General features: G+C 39.2%; 1 protein-coding gene across 2 annotated transcripts in view; it reads right to left on the bottom strand.

Moving 5' to 3' along the window:
- ITGA2 (integrin subunit alpha 2) overlaps positions 1-13,697 on the bottom strand; it is a 67,531-nt gene that overhangs the window by 4,827 nt on the left and 49,007 nt on the right. For both annotated transcript variants that reach the window (XM_064736529.1, XM_064736530.1), the window contains exons 19-28: positions 13,612-13,694; positions 12,669-12,810; positions 10,973-11,065; positions 9,877-9,953; positions 9,696-9,779; positions 6,560-6,662; positions 5,663-5,773; positions 5,094-5,198; positions 4,671-4,784; positions 2,337-2,426 (exon numbers count right to left, since the gene is read on the bottom strand). In XM_064736529.1, the coding sequence (XP_064592599.1) occupies positions 2,337-2,426; positions 4,671-4,784; positions 5,094-5,198; positions 5,663-5,773; positions 6,560-6,662; positions 9,696-9,779; positions 9,877-9,953; positions 10,973-11,065; positions 12,669-12,810; positions 13,612-13,694 (1,002 nt within the window). The remainder of the gene's footprint in view (positions 1-2,336; positions 2,427-4,670; positions 4,785-5,093; positions 5,199-5,662; positions 5,774-6,559; positions 6,663-9,695; positions 9,780-9,876; positions 9,954-10,972; positions 11,066-12,668; positions 12,811-13,611; positions 13,695-13,697) is intronic.

Below are 13,697 nucleotides of genomic sequence, written 5' to 3'. Positions count from 1 at the left end.
TTTCTGGGAAACTTGCACTGGACTGACATTTCAGTGATTTAAGTAATTTCTGTTGGAAGGCTCCAATGTTGTGCTAGGTGTGGTTATGTGTATTCATTTCACCAAGGCAGGATGGCTTTGTGTATTTTCTAACTGAATGGCCATAGTGATGATTCTAGCAGGTTAACATTCTGGCCTCCAGCTGGCAGTCCTTTCCAAATTGGAAAAAATGCGAAAGCTTTTACGTAAAAATACCTAAGCAGCTTCCCCATGTAGCATCAGAAGGCAATATTCATTTATTTGGCTAAACAACAACCCAGTTCATCCAATGTAAGAAGCCAATTTCATATATGCAGTTTGCCTAGTAATGCTTTCTGCATTAGATTAACAGTGAAGTGGCACTATTGGAAAGGAAAATTGATGCCTAAGAACAAATTATCTTTCCTGAAGTTAAACTGTGGTCAGTAAGACACCATGAGACTGGGATTCAACTCATCTGGAGTTTATCTACAGCATGGTTCCTTGACTCCCAAAGGAGGACAGACTTTTTAAAGAGCCTAATTCACCCTAGTTATTTTCAGGATCAAATTTAGGATGAGATGAACTGCATTTCAGAAATACCTGGTCTTTCCAGGGACTAGGTATATAGAATGTGGATGAGTAAGGCAGATATTAAATTGGATGTATCCTACTACATCCATTTAAATTAACAGGGTAAGAAGGGAAATAAGCTCTGTTTGCTTCTATACTGTCCTGTTCCCAAGGAAGTGTGAAGGGCAGACTGGGTATCCCTGTTGGCCTGACAAGAAGTACTGTGCTGGGTACTGACTACAAGTGTCAAAGTGTCTGCTCTAGGGAGAATGTACCTTCACAACCTGGCACATTTACCAAGACTTCTCACAGGGCACTAGATTGTTGAGTAAAGGTCAGGCTGGAAATCCCCAAAAGCCACTTGGTTTCCAAGGAACCCTGTGGAAAACTTTCAGGGTCTGTTCAGCTATTGCCTCAAAGGTGTAGAAGTCCCAGTTGCACGTGTTTCAATGGCTGGGGGAGGAATTGACTTTCATTTTTCAACTGTCATTTGAATAATTAAATTCTAGTTCTCCTGAAACTGCCAACAGAACTTCTGGTAATGTAGATTTGGCAGTACCATGCTTCAAATGTGGAAAAATACTTATTCATGAGTTACCTAAAAAACCTGTGCAATTACCTGGAATATTTGCATTGTATAGTAATGAGCTTCATCTCATAATAGAAATAATACCATGCCAAACTGAAGCACTCAGAACACTTCAAATACTGGCATGTAATTTTTCTGTGAAAACATACTTCCTTTGCTCTTCAGGCACTGGAGGTTTTACTGATTACAAAATGGCTTATTTACAGGTTCTTCACAAAAAATAGAGTGACCCATGAGAAACCAGTGATTAAAAATGGTATTGGATGACGATCACACCACACAATGAGAGAGACCAATCTGTAACTGCTTTGTACGCATTTAGTTGAATTCTCTATTGCCTGTGAATGGGCTATGCTGCACATTCTTACATATATTTGACTCATTTACTAATTTGCATTTTGCTTTTTAATAGCCTTGGTTATTTTATGGGTAAAATAGGCTATTAAGTCCTGTAAAAATAAATCTGAAATTAGTACTGCAAATGGAAGAGTGTTCCTCTCAAGACAGACTAAGAGAATAAGGCGTCCTCTTTTATTACAACAGTAATTTCCACAGTACTACTATATTCTTCCAGAGTTTTTTATGTTTGTGTATAGAAAGCTTGGAAGAAGAATTCAGTACTAATAAAGCAGTGGTATGAAGACTTCTCTTGAGATTAACTGTGTCCACATTGTCCATATGACAGCTATTCCAAATGCTAAAAATATTCCACATTCCTTTACAAATGAGATTATTTTCTGGAGAACTTTGGCAAACATTTGTGTAGAAACCTAAACCATACTCTTATAGAAGTAAGTAAAACTATAAGTCAGATTTGTGAGAAGGTTTCCCAGAGCTCATTTATCTATAAAAATTAATTCCATTGCAGCAAGAAAGCCAAATCTTGATCTTTTCATGAACAGAAAGCTCTCTGAATTTCAGAAGTTTCTAGCTGACTTTTTCTCAGAGTTCTACAATTTAAGACCTACAGGTTTTAACTATATCTGGTTTTTATAGCAATGGGCTGAAATGAAAATATTTTAATAGCTTAAGGGACTTGTATATAGTCAAATGATACATTATTTCAACATAATCAAGTTGCTGTGTACTCCTAAAGGATGCTGAAAATGAAATACTATCACTTTAATACAGAGATAAAGATAGAGCAGTTGAAAAAATATACTTAACTATCACTTACAGTTAGGGTATTCTCTCCAATGATAAATAACTCAGGGTTATTTGTATCAATTTTTGCTTCTGCAGAGAGTTGTAATGTCTGGAAAATTAACTGAAAGAGAAGATTAAAACAACTGTAAAGTTCTGTAATAGGGCAACTCAATTAAAATGTAGATATTCTGAAAGTCCTTGAAGTCTGATGTCCTTGAAATGAGGACTTCACAGCCAGAAAAGAAAATCACAGTATTAAGAAAATTAATTTAATATTTTTCCCTAGCAAACATGTCAATCAAAGTAATAATATATCAGTAATCCACTTAGCAGTGACATTGAGGAACTGGTTTTTCTTTTTCTTTAATGTACAGTTCAAGCAAAACAGAAGGAAATATTTATGTAACCCTTTTTATAGTTATTTCAAAGCTGTCAGGCAAGAGATGGGGGGAAATAGCAGAGAGAAAAGAAGACACAGCAACAAAAGACAGATGGGAATATATCTCTGGCTTTTGAAAGAAATGGAAACTGGATGTTCTTTTACTTCCTCCCGCCCTCACTTCTATCCAGTGCTTCTGTTTTTCCCCATTTATTTTTTCCTTTCACTATGTGTTCCTCTCCACGTCTCAAATTCTGACATAGCTCTCTCAGCTAAAACAGAGATGATGACAAAAATCTTCAGCCAATTCCTATTTGAAAAGGGACCTTGTGCCAGATCCCACTTCCCTCTGTGGATGTACTGGAGGAGAGGTGCATGGCTGTGCAGACACTGTGAGTTCACTGCTGCAGTTCCACAGCACCACAAGGAATGGCCTCAGCTCCGTGGGAGCACAGGACCACTCTCTCCAGCTGACCCAAAGGCAATGCCTGTTCTGCCGTTTTGCCTCCTCAGCCACTCCTCTGTGGCAGGGCCAGATACTGTGGGCAGCTGTGGGTCTGCAGTGGCCAACAGACCAAAGTGACTGGCTCTACAGTGAGTTATTGCATCCCTGCACTGTGGCCATCTGCCCAAGTGGTGTGTCCTGCACACCTAAAAGTTTAGAAAAACACCTGAGAACTTTTCAAAGCACCTCAATTCCTAAACACATCTTTTCTGTGCTTAGCAGGTACTGGCAAACCTGCCATGTCCTTCTTGGACAATGGCTGATTGCCACTAAATAAAAAGGTTGATAATGTGCATGATTGAGAGAGTGCTTGCAAGACTATTTGTGCTGAATTTTTTACAACCAAATAGAAAATTACAAAATGGGAGATGTGAGGAGAACTGTCACATATGAACTTTCCTTCCCATCAGCCAGTGATGGTAAACAAACCATTCCCACTCACTTGTTAGTGAGGGTAATAACCTTTTTTTCAGGTCTCCACCTTCTGCATACCTAACAGCACTAACAAATGGTCTTGACCCAGCTGATTAGAAAAATAAAAACACTAAAGACAGACAGATGCTTTTTGTCGCACACTGCCATAACATATTTAACAATATCAACCTGACCTTTTCCTTTTAACAGCTGAATGCTGGAGCTGACAACAGCCCTGCTGTTAAATGTCAATACCTGCCACAACAATCACCAGACACACCAAGGAGACTGTGCCATGTTCCTGACGCATTAGGCAAACCCAGGGCTCCAAGATCATTTGGTTGGTTGCCCAGCTAAGAAGCAAACATTGTCTAACTTCAAAAGTCTGGTAACTCATGATGAGTTATATCCTGGAGGACACATAGTGATTGAAAATAGGCTGAGATATTGATGGTTTTTTGAAGCATCCTGTAGGTCTCTAAGCAAGGACTGTTTCTTTAACACCGACTCTAATAAACACAAAAAAATCAATTAAAGATGGTTTCCACACTTTCTCTATCAAGTAGAGCAAATAGAACTGGCAGCACTAACAGGGCTTTGGTATTTGGATGTGATCTAAAATGACCACGATGTGCGCTGTGATGTTCAAAAGCTAAAAAGCATGATTATTTTACAGACTATGATGGTACTGTGCTCTGCTGTCCTATGATGAGTTTTGTGGAAATTCTAGTTCCCCAAGAATGATTCTAACAGATGTAGGAAACTTTTTTTTTCAGCAGTGAAGGTTGCACTATCATAGCATTTTCTTAGATTCTGTGCTGGACTGAAGTTTTATCACCTCTGTTATGCAGCCTCACTACTTTCACGTTCAAGTTTTCAATCGGGAAAAATAACACCAATACAAAGTAAAGGAAGGTCTTTCTAGACTGAGGTCTCTGTACTCCGTAAGTACTCTGAGAGTACTGTGTACTCTCTTAGTAAGGTCTCTGTACTGGACTTTGAAAAATATCAGGAGTTTGAAAATACTTGAATATTGTATTCTCTATAAAGATGCAGCTAATACTCACGGCAGCAAAGGTTCCATTCCAGATTTGGGTGGACACATTTACAAAGTACTCTCCCTTCAGTGCAATGTGTTCCAGTTTGCATGTGATGGTACTGCACTTCACGTTCTTACAGTTCTTCCCGGGGAAACAGCAAGAAGAAGCAACAGCATGCATTAAAAATACACTTTAAAAAATATTCTTGCAACATGTAGAATTTTTCCCCTTGCCCTTCCCGTTCTGTGCATACAAATTGAGTGCTTACAGGATGTGCTAAAGCAGATGCAGTATCTGAAAGAATATCCATAGGCTGAGCTCCTGCTCTGTAAATGAGGAATGCCACCCCATCACAGCTTTCCTCACAAGCACAGCAGTGGGCTCAGAAGGTCAGCTCTGCTTCCCTCAGCTCAGAAGGTCCTGCTTACTGCAGCCCTGGGTTTTACTCACCAGTTCTTTGGAAGCTCTGAAGTTCTCTTTCATGAAAGATGGAGAATAAGGTCTTTTCCCTATTTGCAGTGGATTTATCTGAGCATCACAAGTAACACCTCTGACCTAGGAAAGATGGCAGGAATGAGAGTGGATGACATGCTACTTGGGAGTTTATACTCACTGTAGTAATATATATTTCCAGGCTTAGATGGTGGCTATTAAAAGCTGAAGTGTGAACACTGAATTCTTTAGAAAACTAAAAGTATGTGGTTTTGGTCAGGAGTAAGTAATTCTTATGACACTTTTTTTTTTGTCCCTAGATTGACCTGAAGGGCTTTTCCTCATCTAATAATATCATTTTTAAAATAAACTTCTCAGGAACTTGGAGAAGGACCTAATTGAAGAGATCCAGATACTCCACATCTGCAAAGTAATAACCTAGTGTACTGCTGGCATTGTGGTTCCCTCTTTATGAGGAAGGGACAAGGAGAAAGAGTATGGATTCCCTTAAATTAAGCCATAATATTGGGGAGATAATTAATGTTTGTAGTACTGATAAACTCCCAAAACAGAATTCAGTTCTATACCTCATCTGTGGTGACTGCAGTTAGGTACATCAGTGGGTTGCCTTTGCTGGTCATTTCGGGAAGATTGATTGTTACAGATGCCATCTTTACTGGAATACTTCCTGTTGTTACCTGCAAAGCAAGAAACGCAAGAGTTAATTCTACACATAAATTATTTGATACACCAAGAAAATTAGAAATAATGGATGAGTATGGAAGAACTGGACTCCTTTTATATCAATTTTTTTTTACTAAGACACTGGAGTAGTAATTTTGTGAATAGTAAAGCAGAAAGTATATTGTATAGCTCCAGTTTCCTGTCTGTTTTCTTAGCAGAGTTCATATTAACTGCATGAAATATGTTTTGAAAAGCAAATGTTCTGCCACAGCCAATAGGCCTGTTTAGTCCTTTGGAGTAGCAGTTACAGGAATGGAAATGGAACATAATTTAACTTTCTTCCACGTTGCATATTTGGATCTAAGGTTTTTTTCTGTGTTATGTAATAAGCACTGTGATTTGGCTAGTTCTTGCATCAGGTTTGAGTCCTTAACCCTTGCCAAACTTCAAGTTTCAAAGTCCAAGCCCGCAAACACTTGTTTTTCTTTATCAAGTTGTCAGACGACTCTGTGAAAAAACAGTCGAAGCTGGCCTAAAGTTAAGCATTAACCATCTTCTAAATATATACACAGTGCAGGACCAATCCCTCCCCCATTCTACTGGTGCAAATGTCTTCCTTAACCTTATGAAGACTCCAAGAACTTATGGTATTTGCAATTATTTTTTTCTTATTTGACTTATTCAAAAGCTTCAAAATCAGACAATGAAAGCAGGAGTGTTTTTTTAAACAAGGTTTTGGGAGCAGGCTACAGAGGGAGCTAAGGCAACTTCTTGAACCAGAACAAAACAGACTTACTAACCTTAACTGAGAAGTTGAACGTGGGGCCAATATCTTCAAAATTATTCACAGTGGAAGGAATGTTATGACCAGAGTATACTTCATAAAAGTTGATATTGGCAAGCCTGGTTAACAACCATAAAACAATACATTTCAATTTGGCAGCTGCTTTGAAAACATATGTTACTGGATATGCCTTTGTGAAACAGGTCAGAAGTACAGAGAGAGAAGTCAGTCACTTAGATTGTTGTTTGAATTTTACAAAGTTGGTTAAGAAAATGGTGTGCTGAAGCCCAGAGCTGGAACAAACATGTGAAATTAAGACAAGAGAATTGTACAGGATACAGGCTCTCTCAGGCTTCTAGACCCTGCATTGTTTCAGGGCCATAGTGCAAACTTCTTCTCTGTGCACAAACTGCAACATTCACCCTTGCAGTCACCTTTTTACTCAGGAAGGGCCTTCCTGACTGTCTCCCTTGGCACATCTATAAGTGGCTGGGGGTGGAAACACAGCCATCACCCTGCTTATGTAGACAGCACATATCACATAGCCCTCATAGTCCTCTTTGGGTCACATTGTTCAGTAATTATGAGGTTTAAAATCCAGAATTTCCGAAGTAACACAAGGGTGGTTTCAGCTCACTGCAGCATGGAATCGCAGGTGTGTGATGGAAGGGAATGGTGCAAGGAACTGTGGGTGCTTGAGGAGCTCAGTTAGTCGGAACCATGCTCAAAGGCAAGGAAAACACCCCTGTGCAGTGCATCACACCCACTGCTTGCTACCTGTGAGCAGCTCCTCTGCTAAATCATGCCAGAACTGTATCTGCTCTTCATCATTACCTTTCATTAGAAGGCTAATTTGAGCAGTCAAAAAGCAAACTGGTGAGTTAACAATAAATAGAGGCTATTACAACTCCTACATCAGCTCTTCCTGTTCCACAAGGAATCTATCATCTTTATTGTTCTCTCCCTGTTTAATCTGGGTAACATCCATGAGTACCATCCTAATTTAATGTGTGTAAGTCTCACAGATGTGCTTCCTTATCAATGATGGTCCTCCATACTGCACTGTGGATCCTTTCTGAACCTCCTCTTTCTCCCATGGGCCCTTTCCTTGAAGGACTTGCTTACAAGGACTCCAATGAGAACACACATGACATATTTTCTGCTTTCTCACTGCTGAAGACTCCAGTCCTTCCCAGATGTGAAGTATCAGCTTCCTAGTCATTTCAGAAGTCTCTGGAAAGACATATTGCTACATCTTCTCCTAGAAACTCTGGAAATTATCCCTAGAAAGACTTAACACCAGCAAAACAATACTTTTTTCTCAACTCTTGTATTTCAAGGGATTACTTCTTGGCTGCATCACCTGCCTCAGAAAGAACTAATTCCAGGTAAATACTTTCTAAGCCAAGTTATGCCACGGCTTAATATGCATTTTATTTAATTCTTTAAAATTTATTATCTGCAAAAATAACTAACTATTTTCTGGCAGTAGGTATTCCTTCATTCTTTGATGTGCATATGAAATTGAATTTTTTCATATTCAGGAGATGTAGCTGAATTCAAACTCTTGTTTTCCCTTGAATAACTTTTATAGATTCCATTCCTCACTTCTTCTGAAGCATTTCATTTCAATCCATATTTCTCAGCTAATTAAACCCACTGATTCAAGTTTGCACCATCTGAATTTCCTACGAAGCTCTCTGCACAGATGCTCCTGCAGTCTCTGCTGCTGCTGGTGAGCTCTCATGCAACTTTCTCAAGAAGCTGAAAGAACTTGAACCACTGACTTAAATGCTTTTCTGCATTTAAAATAATCTCAAAAATTCTGCATGACTCCAAGACTGGTGCACCTATTCATGATGCATGTCTCTTCTGTACTGTGGTCCCTATTCCAGCTCATCCTACACAGCAGCCAACAGTACTTGTAGCTATGGTAATCTCTGAATATTAATTTCCTGGATCCATAGTTGCTGTGCATTTTGAAGCAGCTCCCTCTTTTAAAAATTTCTGTTATTCTCTAAATAAAAGAGAATATCAACTGGGATTTTTAGATCTATTTATATTTACTAATTTTTTAACATTTTGGGATGAAAAAGCATTTTTTCATCAAGAATTGGTGACCAAGTGCATTAAGTGTAATTACATGTTGATCCTAGAAATTCAGTATTTGGGAGAGATAAATAAATCTATTCTTTGATGATAATTCAAACATCCTACCTTGATCCAAGAGTGATACCCATGTATTTTTGTTTCAGTTGCAATCTATGTTAAACTGTAACTGAAATAATTCTTGTTTGGAACAGCAACAGACTAATTACTGTTTGAGTGCATCCCAAATCACCAAGTGTTTCCAGGGCTCAAGATAAGGACTTTCAAGAGCACTACATAAAGATAAAAGGTCTTAAAAGGCTTCTTGTTGGTCTCTCTCCCCCTGCCTGCTCAGCTGCCTCTCCTTACCTTTCCAGGGTAAAGGATGTCTCTTGCAACAGCCCTGACTTGCCTTCTACATGGGCTGGCACCCAGCAGGGGGGGTAGGTTTGAGCCAGAATCTGGATAGGTGCATGGGAAAGCAGGATGTCTGCTTCCAGTGCCAGTGCAACTGCAACAAGGGAGAATCTGCCAGGTGTACCTCAGGTCTGAGTTCAAACCATTATCTCAAACTGCTAAAAAAATTTATATTCTTGCTCTAGGTTCAGCAGATACGTCCATAATTTTTTTCTTTTTTTTCTTTCCCTCCTTTACTGAGGGGAGCGTATTTTTTCTTCTGATATTCCTTTGTTTAGTTTTGATCACTGTAACTCCAGTTTTGATCCAATGTCATTACATTTGAGCCAAGAAGCCCAGTGTTATTATACAGTATATACTAATTATGTTATCAAAACCACGTGCACTGTTTGACCTTTTCATCAATTCTGCTCACAGGAGCATCTGTAACAAGTGTTTGGAAGTAAACACAGGTCCACAACTTTCCTAAATTTTCACATGTAAGTTTGGTTGGAAGGATGGACAAATCTGCAACTACTGGTGAAGAGGGAATTTCTTATGACTTCCAAAACAAAAGCAAAGCTTCATTATATTTTAGTGGCCTTTCAAGACTGTTACTTCAAGTAGCTTGTCAAAATGCCCTTGTCTGTTTACATAAATCAGCGTACCTTGTGAAGTGAATTTCTGCATCATATCGCAAAGGAATTGATAAGGCGACCTGGTTGTCCGAGTCTTGCTGTTCCTTACTTTCACTGTTATCAAAACACATTTGAGTCAAGTGTAAATATATTGTTTTATACAAATAAACTTTTAATACCTAACTTGCTTTCATATCATTATGTACTTTACCTCCATGCACGAAAACTTAGAACTGCCACATTCTGAAGATTTTTAAGGTTGAAATCAAAGCTAATATCAAATGATACCTACAGAAGAGACAAATGACACATAGTAAACAAGTTGGTACAACATCCCAAAAGACATTATTCATGTGTGTAACAATCTAGAACTGCCCTCTATATGTGAATTCTCTACAGATTTCCATGTAATATTTCAGTAATGTCTTAATAGTCAGAATTAATTTGTTCTTACATTCCCCTACAAGTTGGCATTCTTACATAAACCTGAGTCATTTGCATTTTAAAATTGTGTACAACTAGCTGTAAGCTGCAACAAAAGGTGTTCACAATTCCTTCATTTTAAACTCTAGCATTGACACAAGCTTTGTATTCACTCTTTTCTTCAATTTGTTCCAGCAGGTCCACTTTGAGCTGTTCCATTAACATTCAGAACAGGCTGAACTTTCTATATATGATTTTTTTTTTCATTATTCTACATGTCCCACCACAGGACATCATGCTTCTGTTCTTTCAAGCAAGTTTCCTATTGCTCTAGCTGATTATGTTAGAGGCTAGAACCCAGTTTCTACTCTGCCCTTGAGGAATAAGAGATTTCATGAAACTGTGGATATCCTGAGGTTTATGGTATATATGAAAAAAAAGATACACACTTCATCTTAGGGCTGTGTGGGCCTCCCATCTCCTCCCAAAACAATACTGCTTTCTTGAAGAGATGAGTTTCACTGAGCAGGTGAGGGAGTTACCCCAGGTTCACACTGCAGGAGGGAATTGATGGGAATTGTGCTCAATTCTCAGGAGCCTGCACATGATGCTCTATGCTTCTCTGTCCCCAGCTTTCACTCTCCAAAAGTCACATAACTGCAGCAGCATTTGGAAGCTGTGAGTTTTGACAAATGAGTTTTGAGAATCCTTTGTCCTTTAATCTGACAGGGAGTCACATATTTTAAGCGCTAGTTTGCTTATTACAATACCTCTGTTGTAAAATCTAAGAAACATTTATCAGCAATAAATGCAGACTTAGGAAAAAGCAACAGCAGAGAAGGTTTTGGGTATCATTCAAGGTTATTTAAACATGCTAGCTGTACCTGTTGTCCTGTTCTGAAAACAGGATAGCTTATTTGGCAAATGACTGTACTTTGTGCTGTTCCTGTTTGACACGAGACTTCAGTCCCATCACTCTGCAGAGAAAACAGATAGAAACACCATCTTATGTCAGGTTTTGATAAGGCAGAGAGGTGTGTACCTTCAACAGCATATGTATTATGGTAAGGAGGAGTGAAAATAGATGTTATGGCAGTAAATCCTAGAGATGCAGCAGATAGGTGGGGCATAGGCAGGGCCAGGAGGAAGTCACAAGGAAGGTGACAAGGACCATTGCAACCTATCAATTTCTTGTAGGTTGCAATCATCTTACTAGAACTTTGTACTGAGCTTGGAAGGAGGAATACAGGCCAGAGAGTACAGGTCACCTCTACCACTAACTTCTGTAAGTCTTTTTTTTACAGAATTTTTACAGAACTTTTGCAGATATATTAACACAGTCTTAGAGCTGGAAGAAATGAAACTTTCTGTAAGAAAATCTGCCATACATAATAGTTTGTTTACTACTTTCCAGAATATTGGCTTGTCATCATCCTTGATTCAAAGACAAATTCACAGACCAGAGCCAATTATCAATCCTTAGAGAAGAATTTATTAAAAAGTACTGTCTTTTGTAAAAAAACATTCCTACTAGACATTTACCATTCATGAATTGTGCTACCAAAAAACCCCCACAACAAACCCTCAAAACAAGACCTCCAAAAAGACCCATATATACTGAGTTTATGTTTTTCTTCCTGCCTTGAAGCAGGCACATTTTTGGTCCAAACTTCACTTGCATGCTGAAGTGCTTCTAAGCAAAAGAGCTTCTAAAGCAAAAGAAAATTCTAGCTCCAGTGTGGTCTTTTGGCAGGACTGAAATGAACAATCTTGCTGCACAACAGGATGGGGAGGTAGAGGGGCACCCCCAGTGCTGTGTGCAGTACTTTTGCCAATTCATTGTTCAGAATAATGCTGTTGTTGGGCAGGAATGAATGCTATCCCTCCTCTCCCTTCAGTACAGGGATTGCTCTGGATTTCACCCCCAGTATTATCACGCACCTCTCCAGTAGGAGCCTGACCATATAAGCCAAGCACTGAAATCTGCATTTCATCCTTTGTGAATTGGGAGCAACAATTTGAATTATAGGTATACTGCATTCCCCAAAATAGTATGCATATTTCCTCTCTTATGCTTTCTCTAAGATAAAATTTGTTGGAAGAAGAGCTTTTGGTATAGCCATCATGTCAATCTGATTAACTGTGTAGCTGGAACACATGGCCTTGGCAGTAACACTATTTCTAGATCCAAAGTCTGTGTTTTAAGGATTCATCATCAATACTGCACATCTGATGTATCAAATACAAATTCCCTGTGGCACAGCAACTGCTTCAGGCATGCTGCTGGGAGTTAAGCAGATGTAGGTGCCAAGGCCTAAAGTGAGGAAAAGATGTCTGAGGTGAGGTCAAACTCGAAAAGTTGCCAGCTTTTATGCTGAGTTGGAAATATCTCTCCTTGACCTAAATAAACTGATCTGCTGGGGGAATAATTCTGGTATCCAAGAAAACAAATTGTGAGAGAGTTTTGTATGCACATTCTTTTCTGGAATAGGCACTGCTAGAAAGGAAAAAAGAAAATTCCTCTGAGAAGTTCAAAAATCAGGGGCAATTACAGAAACAGTGAAGCTGGGTATCACGCACCGGTAAAGAAGATGAAGCAAAAAACAAGTTGTCTGAAAATGTAGCCTGGATTCTGGTGTTATATGCATTTTCCTTTTTATTTCTCAATTTCACGTTGAATGTTAGTCTTCTGTTTTTGCTGCTGACAATAAACTGTTGTTTGCTGTTGGAAAATAAAGTCCATTGTTGTAAATAGAGGTACTAGAACAGCTGTGGATCAGGAAAATGTGTTGCCTGAAGCCAACAACAAATAACAAGCACAGCAAGACATTTCCTACATTGTACACACTTAAACACTCTGCTTTCTAAACCCTTTGGCATAAGAAATTCTGTGATGGTGTTTCCTGAAACCAGATAGATTTACTGTATTCCGTGCAGGACTTTGGTTATGTGTTGTCAAAGTGACTGCTGAATTTTCAAGGGGTCTTCGCTGGTGGGAAGGTGGACAGAGTGGGCAGCCCACATGGGCAGTCTTATCTCTGATGCACATATATGCATATACATCTGACATGGACTTAGAATATGTGCTGCCCAGATAGCTGATCACAACTCCCCACTGGCACAGCTACTGCAGGATCCTCGCTGCTCCCTGTGGGAGGGATGAAAGCAGCTGCTGCAGCTGCTGCTGCTCTCCCATTGTTCTCCCTTTCCCAACAGCGGCCAGTCACATACAATTTGTCCAAATACTCACTATGTCCTCATCTCTAAGGTACCAAACTTGGATTGGTCTAAGCTGACAAGAGTCCTAGAGTCCTACTTCCGTGTTTGTATCCCTATCCTACCTCTTTTTCCTTGATTAAATTTGGATTAAAATGCCATTGCTCTTTTTATCTGTGCTGTTTCTAAGTAGATGTTGAACTGGAAAGGCATTCCCCTCTAGAAATTAATCTAAAGCCTACAGACAAACCAGCTGTTGAAAACACTGGACACTGGACCTTAACAGTTCCACTGATTCAGCTCTTACCCATCATCTGCCTTCTGCTGAACATTCAGAACAAGATCACAGACACAAAGTTCATCTTCACCACAGTCTTTAATAAAAGGAATCTA

Source organism: Zonotrichia leucophrys, chromosome Z (assembly GCF_028769735.1).
Source record: "Zonotrichia leucophrys gambelii isolate GWCS_2022_RI chromosome Z, RI_Zleu_2.0, whole genome shotgun sequence".
Lineage (NCBI taxonomy): Eukaryota > Metazoa > Chordata > Aves > Passeriformes > Passerellidae > Zonotrichia > Zonotrichia leucophrys.
Note: the sequence above shows the minus strand (reverse complement) of the source record. Positions and strands in the feature narration are given on the sequence as shown.